The sequence below is a fragment of the Molossus molossus genome, unplaced genomic scaffold (assembly GCF_014108415.1).
Source record: "Molossus molossus isolate mMolMol1 unplaced genomic scaffold, mMolMol1.p scaffold_m16_p_3, whole genome shotgun sequence".
NCBI classification, from domain to species: domain Eukaryota; kingdom Metazoa; phylum Chordata; class Mammalia; order Chiroptera; family Molossidae; genus Molossus; species Molossus molossus.
The window spans coordinates 96,916,715-96,933,429 of NW_023425366.1; the positions used below are offsets into that span (position 1 = coordinate 96,916,715).

At 51.3% G+C, this 16,715-nt stretch overlaps 1 protein-coding gene across 1 annotated transcript in view; it reads left to right on the forward strand.

Annotated features, from left to right (window-relative positions):
- Positions 1 to 15,184, forward strand: part of ZAN (zonadhesin) — a 31,508-nt gene extending 16,324 nt beyond the window's left edge. Inside the window, 25 exon segments of the mRNA XM_036279716.1 lie at positions 599 to 801; positions 2,355 to 2,496; positions 2,800 to 3,047; positions 3,288 to 3,468; positions 3,752 to 3,863; positions 4,227 to 4,321; positions 4,645 to 4,821; positions 5,636 to 5,844; positions 6,058 to 6,202; positions 6,627 to 6,874; positions 6,969 to 7,133; positions 7,327 to 7,451; positions 7,792 to 8,099; positions 9,244 to 9,455; positions 10,188 to 10,329; positions 10,703 to 10,950; positions 11,433 to 11,562; positions 11,753 to 11,924; positions 12,196 to 12,366; positions 12,633 to 12,712; positions 13,228 to 13,376; positions 13,378 to 13,422; positions 13,510 to 13,648; positions 14,092 to 14,232; positions 15,075 to 15,184. Coding sequence (XP_036135609.1) covers positions 599 to 801; positions 2,355 to 2,496; positions 2,800 to 3,047; positions 3,288 to 3,468; positions 3,752 to 3,863; positions 4,227 to 4,321; positions 4,645 to 4,821; positions 5,636 to 5,844; positions 6,058 to 6,202; positions 6,627 to 6,874; positions 6,969 to 7,133; positions 7,327 to 7,451; positions 7,792 to 8,099; positions 9,244 to 9,455; positions 10,188 to 10,329; positions 10,703 to 10,950; positions 11,433 to 11,562; positions 11,753 to 11,924; positions 12,196 to 12,366; positions 12,633 to 12,712; positions 13,228 to 13,376; positions 13,378 to 13,422; positions 13,510 to 13,648; positions 14,092 to 14,232; positions 15,075 to 15,184 — 4,097 coding nt within the window.
- The last annotated feature ends 1,531 nt before the right edge of the window (positions 15,185 to 16,715 follow it).

Below are 16,715 nucleotides of genomic sequence, written 5' to 3' on the forward strand. Positions count from 1 at the left end.
CTGGTTGAACCCCTCACTTCCACATGTGGATGGGGAAATCTGCAGAGTCAGAAATAACCACTGAGAAAAATTATAGTCATTTGTGAACTCAGAAAGCCTTTCCAGCCGCCTGATGCTATGCAGAGCAATGCCTATGGGTGTATGCCTGCCCAGGTTGCCTGATACACACATAAAATACAGACTTGTGGCTGGGAGGTTGCACCGTGACTGCTACAGCTGCTGATATGACCCAGCTCTCTGGTGAGCCTGCTTTAGGGCAGGGCCATGCCCTTGATCAAGAACACATGGGCACTCAATCCAGATCTCCTCCACCTTGACCATTTACATTGAACATGTCTACAAAGCAGTGCGGTTGAGGTTCTTGGATCAGTCTGCTCCCACAGACATACCTCTTGGTAGCTCTCTGCAGGCCTCTTCTCCCAGGGAGGAGCTGAACTCCTCAGTCATGCTTCTCCCAGTTCCTCTCTTCTTCTCAACCTGAGCAGAAGCCTTTAGCTCTGGGTCTTCTGAACTCTGGACTATATACAAGCTATGGACCCCCTTTCTCTTGTCCTCCCCTGTCTCATGCCCTTCTCACCTGTGCTTCTCCCTCCACCAGCTCTGGACTGCCCACCCAACAGCACGTACACCATGTGTGCCAAGCTGTGCCCCGACACCTGCCATTCCAAGTTCTCTGGCATGTCCTGCCAGAACCGATGTGTAGAAGGCTGTGAATGCAACCCAGGCTTCATCCTCAGTGGTCTCCAGTGTGTCCCCCAATCCCAGTGTGGGTGCCTTGACTCCACAGGCCGATACCTCACGGTGAGCTGCTGGGGTTGGGCCTCTTAGCCATGCAACCAGAAAGCCCTCTTCTGGGATCTGAAGTCTGCAGCAAGAGAGGAGGGGTGTGGCAGGGCCGGCAGGGCTGGGAATAGGGAAATTCTGGTTTGGATCTCCTTTCCTTTTTTCTTCCTTCAGCTCTAGTACCTTTCAAGCAGACAGGAATGGAATCATAGCAGTTATTGCTTACACTACCTGGCAGAGCCTGAGACCCCTGCTTCTCTCCCCTCCCATCTTCCCTGCCTCTATGTCCCTGAGTCATTTTCTTGAATCTGTGTCTTCCCTGCATTCTTTCCAAGTACCATCTTCTCTCTTACCAAGGCCCTCTTCAGCTCCGTCCCGGGTCCCTGTTCTCACAGTTGTCTCCGAGACAGCACTTGGAGCCAGATCCTCACCTTTGTCATTTCTGTCTTTCTTCTTTGCCTGTCCTTCACCCAAGTCCTTCTTTGTCTGTCCACCCAAGTCCTCCTTTGCCTGTCCTTCACCCAAGTTCTGGGACGATACGGATGTCTATCAAAACTGTCTACCACCTGAGGTTCACTTGGATCTCTTCCCCTTGGCCACTGTTTCAGGCACACTGAATGCTCTCTGTCTATATCTGCTTTTCTCTCAATTTCATCTTTTTTTCAGCCCCTATCATCCTGCCCTGCCTTCAGCCACTTAGCCACTCATGCCTGTAGAGGAATTCTTTACCTCCTTTGAGGCCCTATTGAAATGCTGCTTCTTTCTTGAAGCCTTCTCCCCCCCTCCTTTATTGATGTTAGAGAGAGAGGAAGTGAGAGGGAGAGAGATAAAAAGATCGAAGAGAGCCCTGGCCAGTTTGGCTCAGCGGTTGGAGCGTTGGCCTGCCGACCAGAGAGTCCCAGGTTTGGTTCCCGCTAGGGGCATGTACCAAAAAAATAAATTAATTAATTTAAAAAAAACATTGATGAGAGAGAACATCGATTGGCCGCCTCCTGCAAGCCCCCCGCTAGGGATCAGACCCACAACCAGGGCGTGTGTCCTGACCAGGAATTGAACTGGTGATCTTTTGGTGCATGGATTGACACTCAACCACTGAGCCACACCAGCTGGACCCTTAAAACCTTCTTGATAGGCAAAGTCAGAAAGCACTCCTCTAAACTCTTGTAGCAAGCACTTACTGTCTGTGTTGATAGCAGGAGACTCTCAATGGGTTCTCTGCTTGTCTTCTTTGGGTGCATATTGTGTTGGAGCACATGATCTGTCAGTTTACTTGTTTACTGCCCCCACTGGCTTGTGAGTTCTCCTAGGGCAGGGACATCATCCATCCAGTTCATTACTGAATTCCTAATGCCTAGTACCACGCAAACATAAATATCTGTTGAAATAATGAAGGAACAAACAGATGATGGAATGATTGGATTAGTGAATGAATATGAGACTTTTGTAACCAATCCTGGAGCTTTGGAAAGACAGGAATGCCTCCCCAGTGAGTAAGCCAATGATGTGAATAGCAGTGGGCTAATAATCAGACCTGGGAATAGCTTTTTTTCTTCCTTCCTTTATTCCTCCAGGTAGGGCAGCAGTGGTATGAGCCAGACTGCAGACAGCTCTGTGTCTGTGAGGGCAACAACAAAATTCGCTGTGTGCTCTGGAGGTGCCAGGCCCAGGAGGTCTGTAGTCTGCAGGATGGCATCTATGGCTGCCATGCCAAGGGTGAGCAGTCAGGTGGAAGGTGAGCAGTGGGGCTGCCCATGTAGCCTCAAGCAAGGGCATGACGTTGCCCTAAAGCAGGCTTCCCAGAGAGCTGGAGCATATCCAGGGGCTGGAAGGCAGTTGCCTAGAACCAGAGCAGTGTCTTCAAGGATCCAGAGAGTGAAGTTGGGGTAGTCCCTGTTCTTGACCTCTCCAAGCCAAGCTGACCACCTGATGAGTTATGGGGACCGCCCCAATATGGACTCACCAGGATGGAACCTCAGGGTTAGTGCACCTCTCTGAACTCTATTTCCTACTTCCCAGGGTCTGCCACCTGCACTGTCTCAGGGGATCCCCACTACCTGACATTTGACGGAGCCCTGTACCACTTCATGGGCACCTGCAGCTACATCCTCACCAAGCTTTGCTGGTTGAGATCCTTCAAGAACTACTTTGTCGTGAGCACCACCAATGAGTTCCGAGATGGGAACTTGGAGGTCTCCTATGTAAAAGCCGTCCACATACAGGTCTTCAACCTCAGAATCTCGCTGATCAAAGGCCACAAGGTTGTGGTACGTGCCTCTGCCTACCTCCCCAGGCCCCATACCACAGCCCTGCTCAGAACTTCTACTCTGCCCCTCCCTGCCCACAAACCTGCCTGTCTGGCTTTCAGAGCCCCTGAGAGTTCCCCATAGCAGACCCAACCCCAGTTCCTGAGACATGCCCTCTGTACCCCTCCTGCTCCAATCTTGGTCCTGTTGTTATCCTCCTTCCAAATGCCTTTCTCTACCATGTCCTCCCTGCCTTTGTAGCTGAATGGTCGCCGGGTGACCCTGCCTGTGTGGCCTGCACAGGGTCGGGTAAGCATTAGGCCCAGTGGCTCTTTTATTCTCTTCTACACGGATTTTGGGCTTCAAGTTCGCTATGATGGAAATCACCTAGTCAAAGTGACGGTGCCCTCCACCTATGCTGGCCGGCTCTGTGGGCTGTGCGGTGAGTCTCTTGGGTACCTGTGGGCAAAATCAGAACAATGGGAAGGAACCTTCCCAGTTCCTTGCTTTTACACACACTTAATTAGGTATCCTAAGTGCTTGTCCACTGCTTCATGGGCTGGACGGGAGGGTGGGTATTAAGGGAAGCTGAAGATGAAGAAGTTAACATTGGTCTGTGGAGTGCAGAGTGAGGGAGCCTCTTGGGGGAAGAAAAGTGGTGGTCCTGGGGCTGGGTCTGCTTGCTAGGTACTTCTGTGGCCTCTATTAACTGCTCCCTCCTCTAGGAAATTACAACAACAACAGCTTGGATGATGATCTGAAACCAGATAGAAAGCCTGCAGGCAGCTCCATCCAACTGGGGGTTGCATGGAAGTCAGATGAATACTCTGAATCTGGGTGAGCTGGAATTAGGGGTTCCAGGCACGGGGAAGAGCCTCAGCAGACAGCCTGCAGGTGTCCTCTATGTCCCCAATCTCTCCAAGACTGGATTTGATGAAAGATGGTTTGGACCTCCCATGCCCCTTCCTGCTGATTTCTCCTGTGCTTACTGATCTGTCTCTTTGGAGAACCTTTAGGGCAGTCTACTGAGATCTAACCTTCCTTCCTGCTGCTGTATCTTCTGACCTTCCTACCTGAGGGCACCACTTTGTTCCCTTCTCCTCTTATTCTTCTCCCTGTTTTTCTCTCCACTTTTGTTTCAGTTTTTGAGAAGTTTTCCCCAACCCTAAATTTCCATCTTTTCCCCCTCTTTCTGTTTAGCTGCTTCTTCTCAGGTGGCAAGCCTCCCAAATGCCAGGGGAATGAAGTGACAGAAACCTGGAATAAGAACTGTAATATCTTAATCGACCATCTGGGTAATCCTCATCTCTTGCTGACCCTTATTTTCTCCTCAGGGCAGAAGAAAGAGGAGGGGGATTGGTCAGGGAGGGAGGAGGAGTGAGACATGAAATAGGATGTCAGGAAGAAGGCAGATGGAAATGCAGTGATGGCGTGCTCCTTCTTGGGAGCCTGATGGATAAGCCTTTTTTTTTTTTTTTTTGCGTCTCAGAAATTAGGTTCTCAGTAAATACAGGTTTTGATGGAAATGGATGTTGAATTTGCCCCAAGCAGTTGCCTGGTTCTGCTCCTTTCCCAGGCTTCTGCTCTTTTCTCACACACCTGTGGTTTTATCCTCCAGGACCCTTCTCCCAGTGCCACAAGGTGGTATCCCCGGACTTCAGCTTCGCCAGTTGTGTGCATGGCCAGTGTGGGACCAATGGTGATGTCCTGACCCTGTGCCGCTCCCTGCAGGCCTATGCATCTCTGTGTGCCCAGGCTGGCCAGACCCCTGCCTGGCGGAACAGCACCTTCTGCCGTGAGTGACCTGACCATCACTCCTGCAGCCTGGAGGAGTCCCCCTCGAACCTGTTCGCTCCTCCTTTCCCTAAATTCTGTTCCTCTGCTCTTCCTTTCACAGCCTGATTCTCAGTCCTTACAGGGGATCTCCTCTGTTCTCCATTTTCCAGTTTCTTCAAGTTTCTACTTGTCTCCTTGCACTGGGAGCCTCTTCCATCTGATTCTCACCTCACCAAACAGTTCTGCCCTCATTTGGTTACTGCATCTTTCCCCTCTTACCTCAGCCAGCCCTGTTCCCTTTTTTCCTTCTTTCCCAGGAGCTCATTTTAAAAATTGTGGTAAAATATACATAATGTAAAATTGCCCATTTTAAAGATTTTGAAGTGTCCTGTTCCATAGCATTAAGCACATTCACATTGTTGTGCTACCATCACCACCATCCATCGCCAGAAGTTTTTCATCTTCCCAATCTGAAACTCTGTCCCCGTTAAACACTAACTTCCCATTCCTCCCACCCCAACCTCAGGCACCCATCTTTCTCTCCTCTAACTCTGTGAATTTGACCACTCTGGGGACCTCATGTAAGCATAATCACACAGTAGTTGTCTTTTTGTGATTGGTTTGTTTCACACAGTACAATGTACTCAAGGTTTCTCCATGTTGGAGCATGTACCAGAATTTCCTTCTCTTTAAGGCTGAATCATATTCCATTGTATGGATTGACCCCATTTTGTTTATCTACTCATCTAATAAACATTCCCAGGACTTCTTGATGCCCAAAGGTCAGGAAGCTGGAAATCACTCAGCCCTTCCTAACACTAGTTTCTTCTTAGCTCTGAAGTGCCCATCTGGCAGCAGCTACAGCACCTGTACCAACCCTTGCCCAGCCACCTGCCTCAGCCTGAACACCCCACGAGACTGCCCAGCAGCACTGCCCTGTGCCGAGGGCTGCGAGTGCCAAAAAGGCCATGTCCTGAGTGGAACCTCCTGTGTACCCTACAGCCAGTGTGGCTGCACCGACCCCCAGGGCTCCTACCACCCGGTAAGAGGCCCTTCCAAGCTCTACCAGTTTGGGGATAGAAGGCGTAAGGCAGGCCAGTACTGGGAGTGGAAGAGTAAGCCCAGAACCAAAAGGCTGAGAGGGTAATGATGAAGGTAATCACTGAGTGAAGCAAGCCTCATGGGGAGTTCAAGGTGGTGGGGCCCTAGTCTGTCTCTGGCTTCCAAGTTTCTTTTGCATGCTCATACCCCACAGGTTGGGGAGAGCTGGTACACGGACAACACCTGCTCCAGACTCTGTTCCTGCTCCATCCACAACAACATCTCCTGCCTCCAAACCTCCTGCAAGCCTACTGAACTATGTGGGCCCCTGGAGGGGTTGATACGCTGCAGTTATGCAGGTATGAGGCCACTGAGCATGCAGAAGGACCCCACAGCCACAGAGAAAAGCTCTCTTCAATTTCCCTCCATATTCTCCTCACTGCCATCTATAAACACTCCAGTGTGTGACCCTGCTATACCAAAGAGCTTCTGGTGGGGAAAGATAATCATTGCACTGTCTGTTGGAAAGGGCTTCTTGGAGTCACTCATGGTTCTCCCTTAGCAGATATGAACTTAGATGGGACATTAGAAGTCTCTTCCTGGCACAATAATACCCATTCCACCCCCAGGCCTCATGCCAGCCTAGTCCTTGCGTTTTGATTTTTTCTTTGTCTTCCTTCCCTTCGGAGGCCCCCTTGCCTTTACCTCCTTTCCCTGAAGGTGAAGAGAATGGCTGTTCTTGGGAGAGGCTGGGCACTCCTCAGCCACCTCTCTCTCCTGCAGGGATGGGGGTGTGCCGGATCTCAGACAACTCCCACTATGTGAGCTTTGATGGTAGTTACCATGCCATCAGGAACACCTGCACTTATGTCCTGGCAAAAACGTGCCACTTTACCATGGAACTGCCTTTCTTCAAGATCAGTGGCGAGAATGGGGAGACGGAAGGCCAATCCCCTGCTTTTGACCTCCGTCAGGTCAACATTAACATTTTTGATTCCCTTATCACCCTGCAGAAGGACCATCGTGTGCTGGTGAGCTGGGCGACACGGGCGGGGACAAAGGAAGTGAGCTCTGGGGAGAGAGCTTTCTGATCTTCCTATTGATGTGCTCTGCTCTCCTCTGTAGATCAATGGCAAACAGGTCATCCTTCCCTCGAACAACCAGATCCGGGGTGTCACCATCTCTGTCAGTGGCATCTACACCATGCTCAGAGTTTACATTGGGCTGCAAATCAAGTTTGATGACAGTGGGTTCTTAGAGATTGAAATACCTAGAGCCTATTATGGAAAGGTAAAGAAAACCCTTACTCTTCTCCTAGAGGAATCAGCCCCCCCCACAGGGGGAGGGGCCCTAGACCCAAAAGGTTACTCCCCAGAACAGGAGAGGGATGCTGAGTGCTTCTTTCTCTTTAGAGTGGAAAAGGGGGTGCCAATGAGATGTGCTCTCCTGCCCTGCATGCTGAGACTTCCCTCTGTCCACCCAGGTCTGTGGCTTGTGTGGAAACTTCAATGGTGAGGAAGAGGATGAACTAATGATGCCCAATGACGAACTAGCCCAGAATGACAGTGAATTTGTGGATAGTTGGCAAGATAAGGAGGCCAACCCAAAGTAATTGTATCCACTATCTTTCTGCCTTTTCATAGGAACACGAGTTGGGATTCTAGGTCATGTGGCACACCTGGGGTAGGGAGATCGGAGCACTTCCTTTATGTGTGTAACTTGACTGGGAATGGCTTCTGGGTTCTGGGAACCTATTTGGGGAAACATAAATATCTTCCTTTCTTGTCTTCAAAACATGGGAGGGAACTGTGGCTGCATGGAAGGTGGCCAGAGCTCAAACCAGCTTCCCAATGAAGACAAGAGGTGTCTTCAGGGTCATTTGGAGCATCATATAATTTTCATAGGTGCAGCAGTGGCTATTCCTATGATGATCCCTTTCCCTTCCCAGTTGCCAACAAGATAACGAAATAGATGAGCAGATGAGGATGAAAGTAGAACATCAGGAAACTTTGACTGCAAACTGCAGGCAAGATCACCTAGAGAGACCTCTGGAGCAATGCCAAGAGGCCTTTCAGTCTCCGGTCTGGACTAAATGTGCTGCCCATGTGGCCCCTACACCCTTTCTGCTCAACTGTATGCACAACCTCTGTGAGTTTAGCCTAAACCGTGCCCTCTGCGAGTCTCTGCAAGCCTTTGGGGCAGCCTGCCAGGCTCAGGGGCTCAAGCCCCCAATCTGGAGAAACAGCAGTTTCTGCCGTAAGTGTCCTCTGTGGTTACCCCAAATAGTCCCCAAAGCCTATTTCTGTCTGTGGGTCCCTCAAAACTGCCCTGTTCTTTCTAATTTTTTCTGACCTATTTCTGACTTCACTGTTTCTGCTGAGCACTGTTTACAATAACCTCTTAGCCTGTGCCCCTCCCACCAGGACAGTACGGGCTGCTTCTCATCTACTTCACTAACACTGTCTTTCCAAAGGCTATGTGGTCGTGTTACCCCCTGCATGGCTATTGCCTGCAAGATTAAGTCAAAGCTCCTGTCTGAGATGTACGATATCCTGCACACTGCCCTCAGCCTGTCCTTGCACACCCCTTTCCTGAGCACCTGCCATCACCTACACCAGATGAGCCCACTCCTCACACAGGTCTTGCTTTTCCACACCCCTCTGCCTTTATACACACTGCTCCTTGCACCTGGAAAGTTCTTCTCCCCTCCTGATAGACTTCTCGGCATTCTTCTGTAGCTCTTTAAAATAAAATAAAATAATAAAATGATTAGTCACATGCCAAAATATTCACTCCTTTTAAAGTGAACAGTTCACTGGCTTTTAAGATCTTCACAAGGTTCTGCAGCCATCACCACTGTCTAATTCTTGAACCTTTTAAATTTTAAAACAGTGATTAAAGTGTTTTTAGTATGTGATGCATTCATATGGTTCAAAAACTTTAAGAATTTTAAAAGAGTCCCAGCGAAGCTTTCCTCCCACCCTGACCCCATGGGTCTAGTTCCTAGCCTGCTCTTAGCGTCTCAGTATTTTTCCAAAGGTCTATGTATTTATACACATATAAATACACATTTATGTTCCTTATTTTCTTAGAAATAACATTTGAAACACAATATTTTACACTTTATTTTTTTTTTCACTTGACAATCTAACTTGCAGATCCTACCATATCGGATATTCTCTTCCATGTCAGATAGCCACGTCTCACTTTGTTTTGCAGCTGAGTAATATTCTACTATTATATCATAATTCATTTATCATAATTTATTTAACCAGTCTCCTATTATGGACTTTCCAGTTGTTTCCAATCTTTTGTCTTCCATTCTGAACTCAGAAAGCCCTGGGGCCCTGGCACAGCCCTCGATCGCTGAGTTTTTACCCCTCACCGTGTTTCCTCGCAGCTCTGGAATGCCCCACCCACAGCACCTATACACCCTGTGTTCAGCCCTGCTCACCTTCCTGCTGGGACCCGAAAGACCAGTGCGAGGACACCACAGACCCCTCCAGCTGCGAGGAGGGCTGCATTTGTCAGCCCGGCTACGTGCTCAGTGAGCAACAGTGTGTGCTCAGGACTCAGTGTGGCTGCAGGGATGCCCAGGGCGACTTCCTCCCAGTGAGTGGGGAAGGAAGTTGGGATGGGAACAGCACACCCTGAGGATGGTGCTTTCTCCTTTCCCCAGCCTCTAACAGCCTGGAGTGCCCATGTCTCTATGGCTGGCCCTGCCTGGGGTGACAGGGCAGGGTGGTCTCCAGCCAGGCCTGGGCTGGGGGTGTGTGGTTTGGGTTTGGATCTGAGGAATCCAAAACCTGGGATATGGCACAGTGTATTTGGAGGAGCAAGGCCTTGGTTTGGATCCTAGGGGACTGTGTTACCTCAGTTTCCTCATCTGTAAGATGGGTCTAGTAGTTAACTCCTGAACAACATATGTAAGACACCAAGCACAATGCCTCTAGTGGGTGGTACAAAAACCTAAGTGTGTAAATGGCTCCATAACTGCCTCTGGCCTGTGCCAATTAAGCCATTTAGACTGCGGGCTTGGGCTGAAGGGTTAAGAAGGAGAACTGGCCCTTCCCGCCTGGCCTATGTGGCTCAGTGGTTGAGCATCAGCCTATGCACCAAGAGGTCGCTGGTTCAATTCCTGGTCAGGGCACATGCCGAGGTTGTGGGCCAAAAGCCCAGTGGAGGGAATGTAGGAGGTGGCCAATTGATGTTCTCTCTTATCGATGTTTCTATCCCTCTCTCCCTCTCCTTTCTTCTCTCTCCAAAATCAATAAAGAGGAAAAAGAAAAAAAAAGAACTGACCTTTCTCTCCTTATTCCCTTGCTCTTCCTGTGGCTTCCCCAGGCAGGGAAAACCTGGCTCTCCAGTGACTGCACCCAGAGTTGTACCTGCAGAGCAGGAGGTATTCAGTGCCAGCCCTTCACCTGCCCCTCTGGCTCTCACTGCAAGACTGACGCCAGCGGCAACAGCAGATGCATCGCCCCCAGTAAGGGAGGCATAAGGGGAGGCAGAAAGAGGCAGGGCCAGAGGGCTGAGGCTGGGAAGCTCTGGAGAAAGAAGGGGGCAAGCTTAGGCATGGTGTGGGCCTGGGTTCTCATCCTGAGTCTCTCCAGTTCTATGGCTGCCTGCAAGTCATGACCCTCGATGAGATTCACTCCTTTAAGGCCAAAAAGAGGGAACTGGACGAGGAGATCCTCTCGGGTTTTTAATGGAACTGGGAGAGGGGAAAGTTTCAGCTCAAGTATCAAGGGAGCTAGGGCTAAGAGGGAGGGTGACAGGAGACATCAGGGCAGGTGAGGAATTCTGGGGACTGTTATAGCTGGGCAGGGTGCCTTCTCAGCGCTTACCTTTCTTGGCAGAGTGGGAACAATGCTCAGTGTTTGGAGACCCCCATTATCGCACATTCGATGGCCTTAGCTACCGCTTCCAGGGCCGCATGACCTACATTCTGATCAAGACCGTGGACATGCTCCCCAGTGGCATGGCACCCCTGGTCGTGGAGGGACGTAACAAAATATATATGCCCCTCAGCCAGATCTTCCTGCACGAAATCATCGTGATGGTCTACGGCTATACAGTCCAGCTCCAGGCTGAACTGCAACTTGTGGTAAGAGCCGGGCCAGGCTGGGAGATTCTGGGGAAGCAGCCTGGGCCACGGGAGGCCACCTGGAGCAGGTGAAGCTAGGATTCCATGTTCCCTGGGACGTTCCTGATAGCTGCTGCCTGGTTATAGAAGTCAGAGTTAGTGTCACACTCATGTCGTGGGGAGAGGCAGTGGAGGGCACGGGATTAAACAAAAGGCTGGAGAGAGGGGGCAAGAGAGAAGGAGAGAGCCTGCAGTGTGAAGGTGGAGCTGGCTTAGGGGAGTTCCAGGGGCATCCGTTTGCCAATGTTTTTGCAAGGAAAGGTCAAAGGCAGCAGATCTGGAGGCCTTTGCCATGCAGATAGTGAAGCCTACTAGGGTGTCTCATTCCATGAAATGACACATCAATGAGAGAGAGACATTGAAATGTGCCAAGGAAGGCAGAGCCATAGTGGCAGGGGGCAGGTTGATTCAGGACTCCTGTGGCTCCCGTCTTCCTTTTCCAGGTCAACAACCAGAAAATGGACACCCCCTTCAACCCCAGCAAGAAACTGCAGGTTTCCATTCGGGGCCATCGGCTATATCTGATCACTGACTTTGAGTTGGTTGTCAGCTTTGATGGAAGGGACAACGCAGGTACCTGAGGCTAGAGACAGGAGAGCAGAGGGATGTTTCTGGGATGGGGAGAGGTGGGAGGACCACATCTTAGATGGACCGAGCATGGTGAGGGGATGCCTGGGAGTCGGGCCCTGAGCCCAGAGACTTCAGGAGGGGTGGGAAAGCAGAGGTAGGGAGTCTTGCTCTGGATGCCCTCTTCCTCCTGCAGTGATCTCCCTGCCCAGCACGTACCAGGGGCTTGTGTGTGGCCTGTGCGGGAACTTTGACAAGAACATAAAGAATGAATTTATGCTGCCCAATGGTGTCCTCACTGAGAACCTCAACTATTTTGGCAACAGTTGGGAGGTGAAGATCAAGGGAGGCAACTCCCGCTTCTCAAGGTGAGAAGGCTGGGGCTTTGGGCAAGGAGGCCCAGGCTCCAAGGGCATGAGCAACAGCCCAATATCTGTCCACACCCTGCTCATCCCCATATCCTCAGCAGAGGAGGAAACTGGCAGGCGAGTGCCCAGACACACTTACCTGATTCTCTTAATCTTGTGGGAGGCACCTGCCTTCTGCATACTAGTCTGTGCCTGTGCCCTCCCTTTACACTCCCTCTCAGTTCTTCCTAAATTCACGGGCCTCCTCTGGCCCTTGGCCATCTCTGCCTAGGTCCATCCAAGAGGAGGAGGCGGGAGAAGAGAAGTCAGACTTCGATGTGTCCGAATGCCACCTGGAGCAGCTGGAGCTCATCAACAGCACCCAGGCGTGCAGGGTGCTGGTGGACCCCCAGGGTCCTTTTGCTGCCTGTCACCAGATTGTGGCCCCGGAGCCCTTCCAGGAGTGAGTCAGGAGCCCAGGACACTAGGAATTGCTTTTCACGAGGTCTTGCTGCCTGTCTCTGAGTTTCACTGTTTCCCTCACTTCTCTCTATGTGGCCTCTCATCCTGTGACCCGCCTCCCTCCAGACACACACACACACACACACACACACACACTGCCTGATGTCTGTCTGCTGGGGCTTCCAGGCCTTATTCTTCAGGGCTGGGTGTCCTTGCCTCCTCCTCCCCATCTCTCACAGCCCCCAACTGTCCCTGCTGCTCCCCTAGACATTGTATGTTTGATCTGTGTGTCACCCGGGACCCCAAAGAGCAGGAGAAGCTGCGCTGCCAGATTCTCAGCGGATATGCCATCATCTGCCAGGAGGCAGGTACCACCCTGACCAGCTGGCGGGACCACACTCACTGTGGTAAGGCACTGACCTTCCCCTAAAGCTGGCCCCTGATCCCACTCAGCCATTTCTACTTCTGGTCAGCTCAGCACAATCACCATTGTCCCCATGGGGCTTCCCCTCTGGGTTCCCCACCCCTCAATTCTCACTGTCAGTGTCCTCCCAACCTAAGCCCTCTCTGCCTCTGCCAGGCAACCCCACCCTGTCACCCACATTGCTCCTTCTTACCAATGCCCATCTTTTCTCCTCCAGTTCCTCACATGCTTTAATGTCACAGAGACGCTCAGAGCCAGCCCACTGTCTGGCTTCCTGGCCTGTACCGAGCTGTGTTCTCTGTCTATACCTCCTTGGCAGTTGGAACAATGCTCAATTTTCAGAACCTTCGTTCCCCGCTCCAGCCCCACACTCTCCACACCTGTTGAGCTGGCCCCAGCTGGTCACTCTCTGACTGTGACTTTGTCCCTTCAGCCTTAGCATGCCCAGCCAATACCATCTATCAGAGCTGTATGACACCCTGCCCTGCCTCTTGTGCCAACCTGGTGGCCCCCAGGGACTGTGAGGGTCCCTGTGTGGAAGGCTGTGCCAGCCTCCCAGGCTACATCTACAGTGGTGCCCAAAGCCTCCCTCTGGCCCTCTGTGGCTGCACCAACAATGGCATCTACTACCAGGTCAGGAGGGTGTGGGAGGCCCTGGGGGTGGACGGTCGGAGAGGGGAAAACCGGACCTCCTCCTCCCAGCCCTTCTTCCCTCTCCAGCTGGGTGACAGCTTTGTGACTGAGGACTGCTCTCAGCGCTGCACCTGTGCCAGCTCGGAGGTCCTGCTGTGTGAGCCCTTCAGCTGCCAAGCTGGGGAAATCTGCACTCTGGGGAACCTCACTCGCGGCTGCTTCCGAGGTGAGCCCAGATCACCCCTTGGCTTTAAGCTGCCTCCATACCTCAGGCATCCCTAAACTGAAGACTGTCCCTCACAGTCCTATGCCCAGGACTCCTCTCCATCGATGCCAGGAAGTTTGTGCCATTTAATCCCACTCCTCACTTAGCCACTTTCTTAGGAAGGGCAAAAGTTAAGGACCTGGGCATCTGCTAAGCACTTAGTGTCAGCTTCCCATGATCTCCTTTAGTCCTTACTCAGCCATCTGGTAGCATAATCTCCCCCATTTACAGGTAAAAAAAAAGGAGTTCAGAGGTGAGCAATTTGCCTGAGCCCAGGACTAGCGAGTGCAGAGCCAGGAATGAAAGCTGCTGCTTTATTTTCTGGGGTCCCTGCTCCCAGCCCCCTCCCTGACTGTGGGTGTCCTCCCAGAACCACCTCTCCCAAACCCCCTTGATCATTGTAGAAAGCCCATGTCTGCGGAACCCCTGTCAGAATGACGGGCACTGTCAGGAGCAGGGCACCCACTTCACCTGTGAGTGTGAACTAGGTTATGGGGGAGACCTCTGCGCGGAGCTTCGGGATGTGCCACTTCCCAAAAATCCAGGTAAGAACTTCATCTCTGGCCCTGTCTTCTCACAGTCCCTTCCCCACCAGCAACTGCCACCATTCTATGTGTATAATGTTCATGTCCAATAGATAGGTATTCTAGACATATAGCAGATAAGCAATATAGTATTAATGTAATCTGTATTATATAATATATAATAATATATTATATGATCCCTAGGGATTAACAAGACAGGGTTCTCCAAGTATCTGAATCCCTGTGCCCATCTTCTACACACACATACTGGAATCTCTGAACCCTAGCTCTCTCCTGAGGTCTACATGCCTCACCCCATTGGTACTTCGCCTGTTGTATCACTCTAGGCCTCTCCAAGATCTTTCCTTATTTTTTCCCCATCCAAAAATATAATTCCCTTGAGTCTCTGGGCCAGTGGTTCTGCAACTTTATCTTACCTAAGATTGGGAGGAGGATAGGACTAGGAGGGGTGGCTTGTTTAACACATTCATTTCGGGACTCACCCCAGGAGATTCGGATTTCGTAGGTCTGGAGTGGGCCCAGAAATCTGCATTTCTAACAAGCTCCCAGGTGACTGATGGAAGCAATTCCAGGATTCTTCTTTGAAAAGTACTGGCAGAGATGATGCCCTGGACTCCAGGGGCTAACTGAATGAACATCCCCGTAAAAGGCTTATGGGAATTGTATGTCAGAAACAGAAAGGTTCCTGGGGGGTGGCACTAAGGCCTTGGAGCCCCTGGGGCAGCAGCCTCCTGGAGGAAGAACCAGCCATAACCAGGGATTTAGGGGAATGCACCTTCAGGGTGGCACCAGAAGACCAAAAGGGAGTGTCTTCTCCGCCCCTTCTTATCCCATTCCAGAAGTGTCCAACTTTGTGGCCATCCTGTTGGGAATGCTGGTGCCCACGGTGGTCATAGTGCTGGCAGTGATCAGAGAATGTGTTTCCAAGAAGAGGAGGAGGAGGGAGAAGTGAGTTCTGGGAGAGGGGATGAGGAGGGGGAGCTGGGGGTGAGTTAACATGAGGATGGGCACTGACCCTTTCTGTTCACCACCATCCTCTAGGGAGAAAATGCAGAGCCAGAACGGAGACAGGCTGGCAGACACAGGTGAGAACCAACCTCACCGCCCAGAACCTTGACCACTGGGGGTCGAGTCAGCCTCTAATACAGGTTTTCTCACTTTCTCCTCAGATTTTGTTCCAGAGCCTGCCCTCAAAGTCATTTAGTTTTAAGTTCTCAAAAAGAAGAGATAAAATAAAATTATTTGTTTTTGAGATGTGAATTTCCATATAATCATGGTGGAAGAAGGGTCTGTGAGATGGATCTGAAGAAAGAAATAGGAGACAGGTGTGTGGGAGCATAGGGCTCAGTGCCCCACAAAATGTCCAGGGGGAGGTCTGCGGAGGCGAGGTCTCTTCCTTAGGCAAAGCCACTCAGGGCGGGCCCTCTGGCTTCTGGGATACAGGAGAAGAGATGGCATTTGTCATGTTTTTCCCCCAGGAATCCTCATTCTCAGAGGACTTGGCCTCTGCACTTCCCACCAGGGGTAGTGACAAGTGGTCCTGAGGAGTTCGACATTCCTGATGAGAGGACTTGGCCGCTGGGCAGAGGCTAAGAATGGGAAATGTGGTTTTAGCTAAAGGGTGAAGAGGCCTGTACCCCTCTAAGGAGGCCCCGCTTTCTGCACACATCCGTTTCCCAAAAGGGACTTAGGGTTACTATGGCACTGAGGTGGGGTCTGGGCCTCTTGCTGAGGAGTCTTGAGTTCCATCCTAGGAGTGACAGCCTGCCCACTTCAGCCTGAGGTCAAAGGACATTTTGACCTCATCCCCTGCCAGGTACCTCCCACCAGGCAGATCCTTGTTTGTGGGGTGGTGGTGGTGGGGCATTCTGCTGGGGCTCAAAGAAGGAAAGAAAAGCTCCTAACTGGGGGTGGGGGGGTGTCAGGATATAGAATCCCAAGGGACAGGGGACTTGGGTTTGGGGACACCAAAGCAGGCAGGACACTGAGTTCTAGAAAGATAGCCTTACTCTGTGCTTATCCTCTGAGATTACTGGTCCTGTAGTCACCTTCCTTTAAGGAAGCAAGACCTAACCTGGGTGGAGATAGGGCCCATGGCCAGACACCCTGCCCCTTAGTTGGGGGGGCGGGGGGGCAGCTCACACTCAAGCTGGGTGTGGCAGGCAGGCTCAGAAATTCTGGAATTGGGCTGACCAGGCTTCAATCTGGGTGTCATGGGGCTTCCTGCTGTTCACCCGCACAGAACCTTACCCAGTCTTTAACCCTTTACCTCTGTTCTTCACCTGTGCCCTCTTCCCTTACCTATTCCTCTCCTGGCCAGCTAAGGTCACCTTCTCTAGCCAAGTGTCTGGTCCATCCTGAAAGGAGAGTCCCTCCCTCTCTTGGAGGTATAATATGGGCACTATCTCATTAGATGAGGGGACAGTGGATTCAGAGTATTGAAATAGGATTACTGCCATCAGAGGCTCCCTGGACTGGGAGAG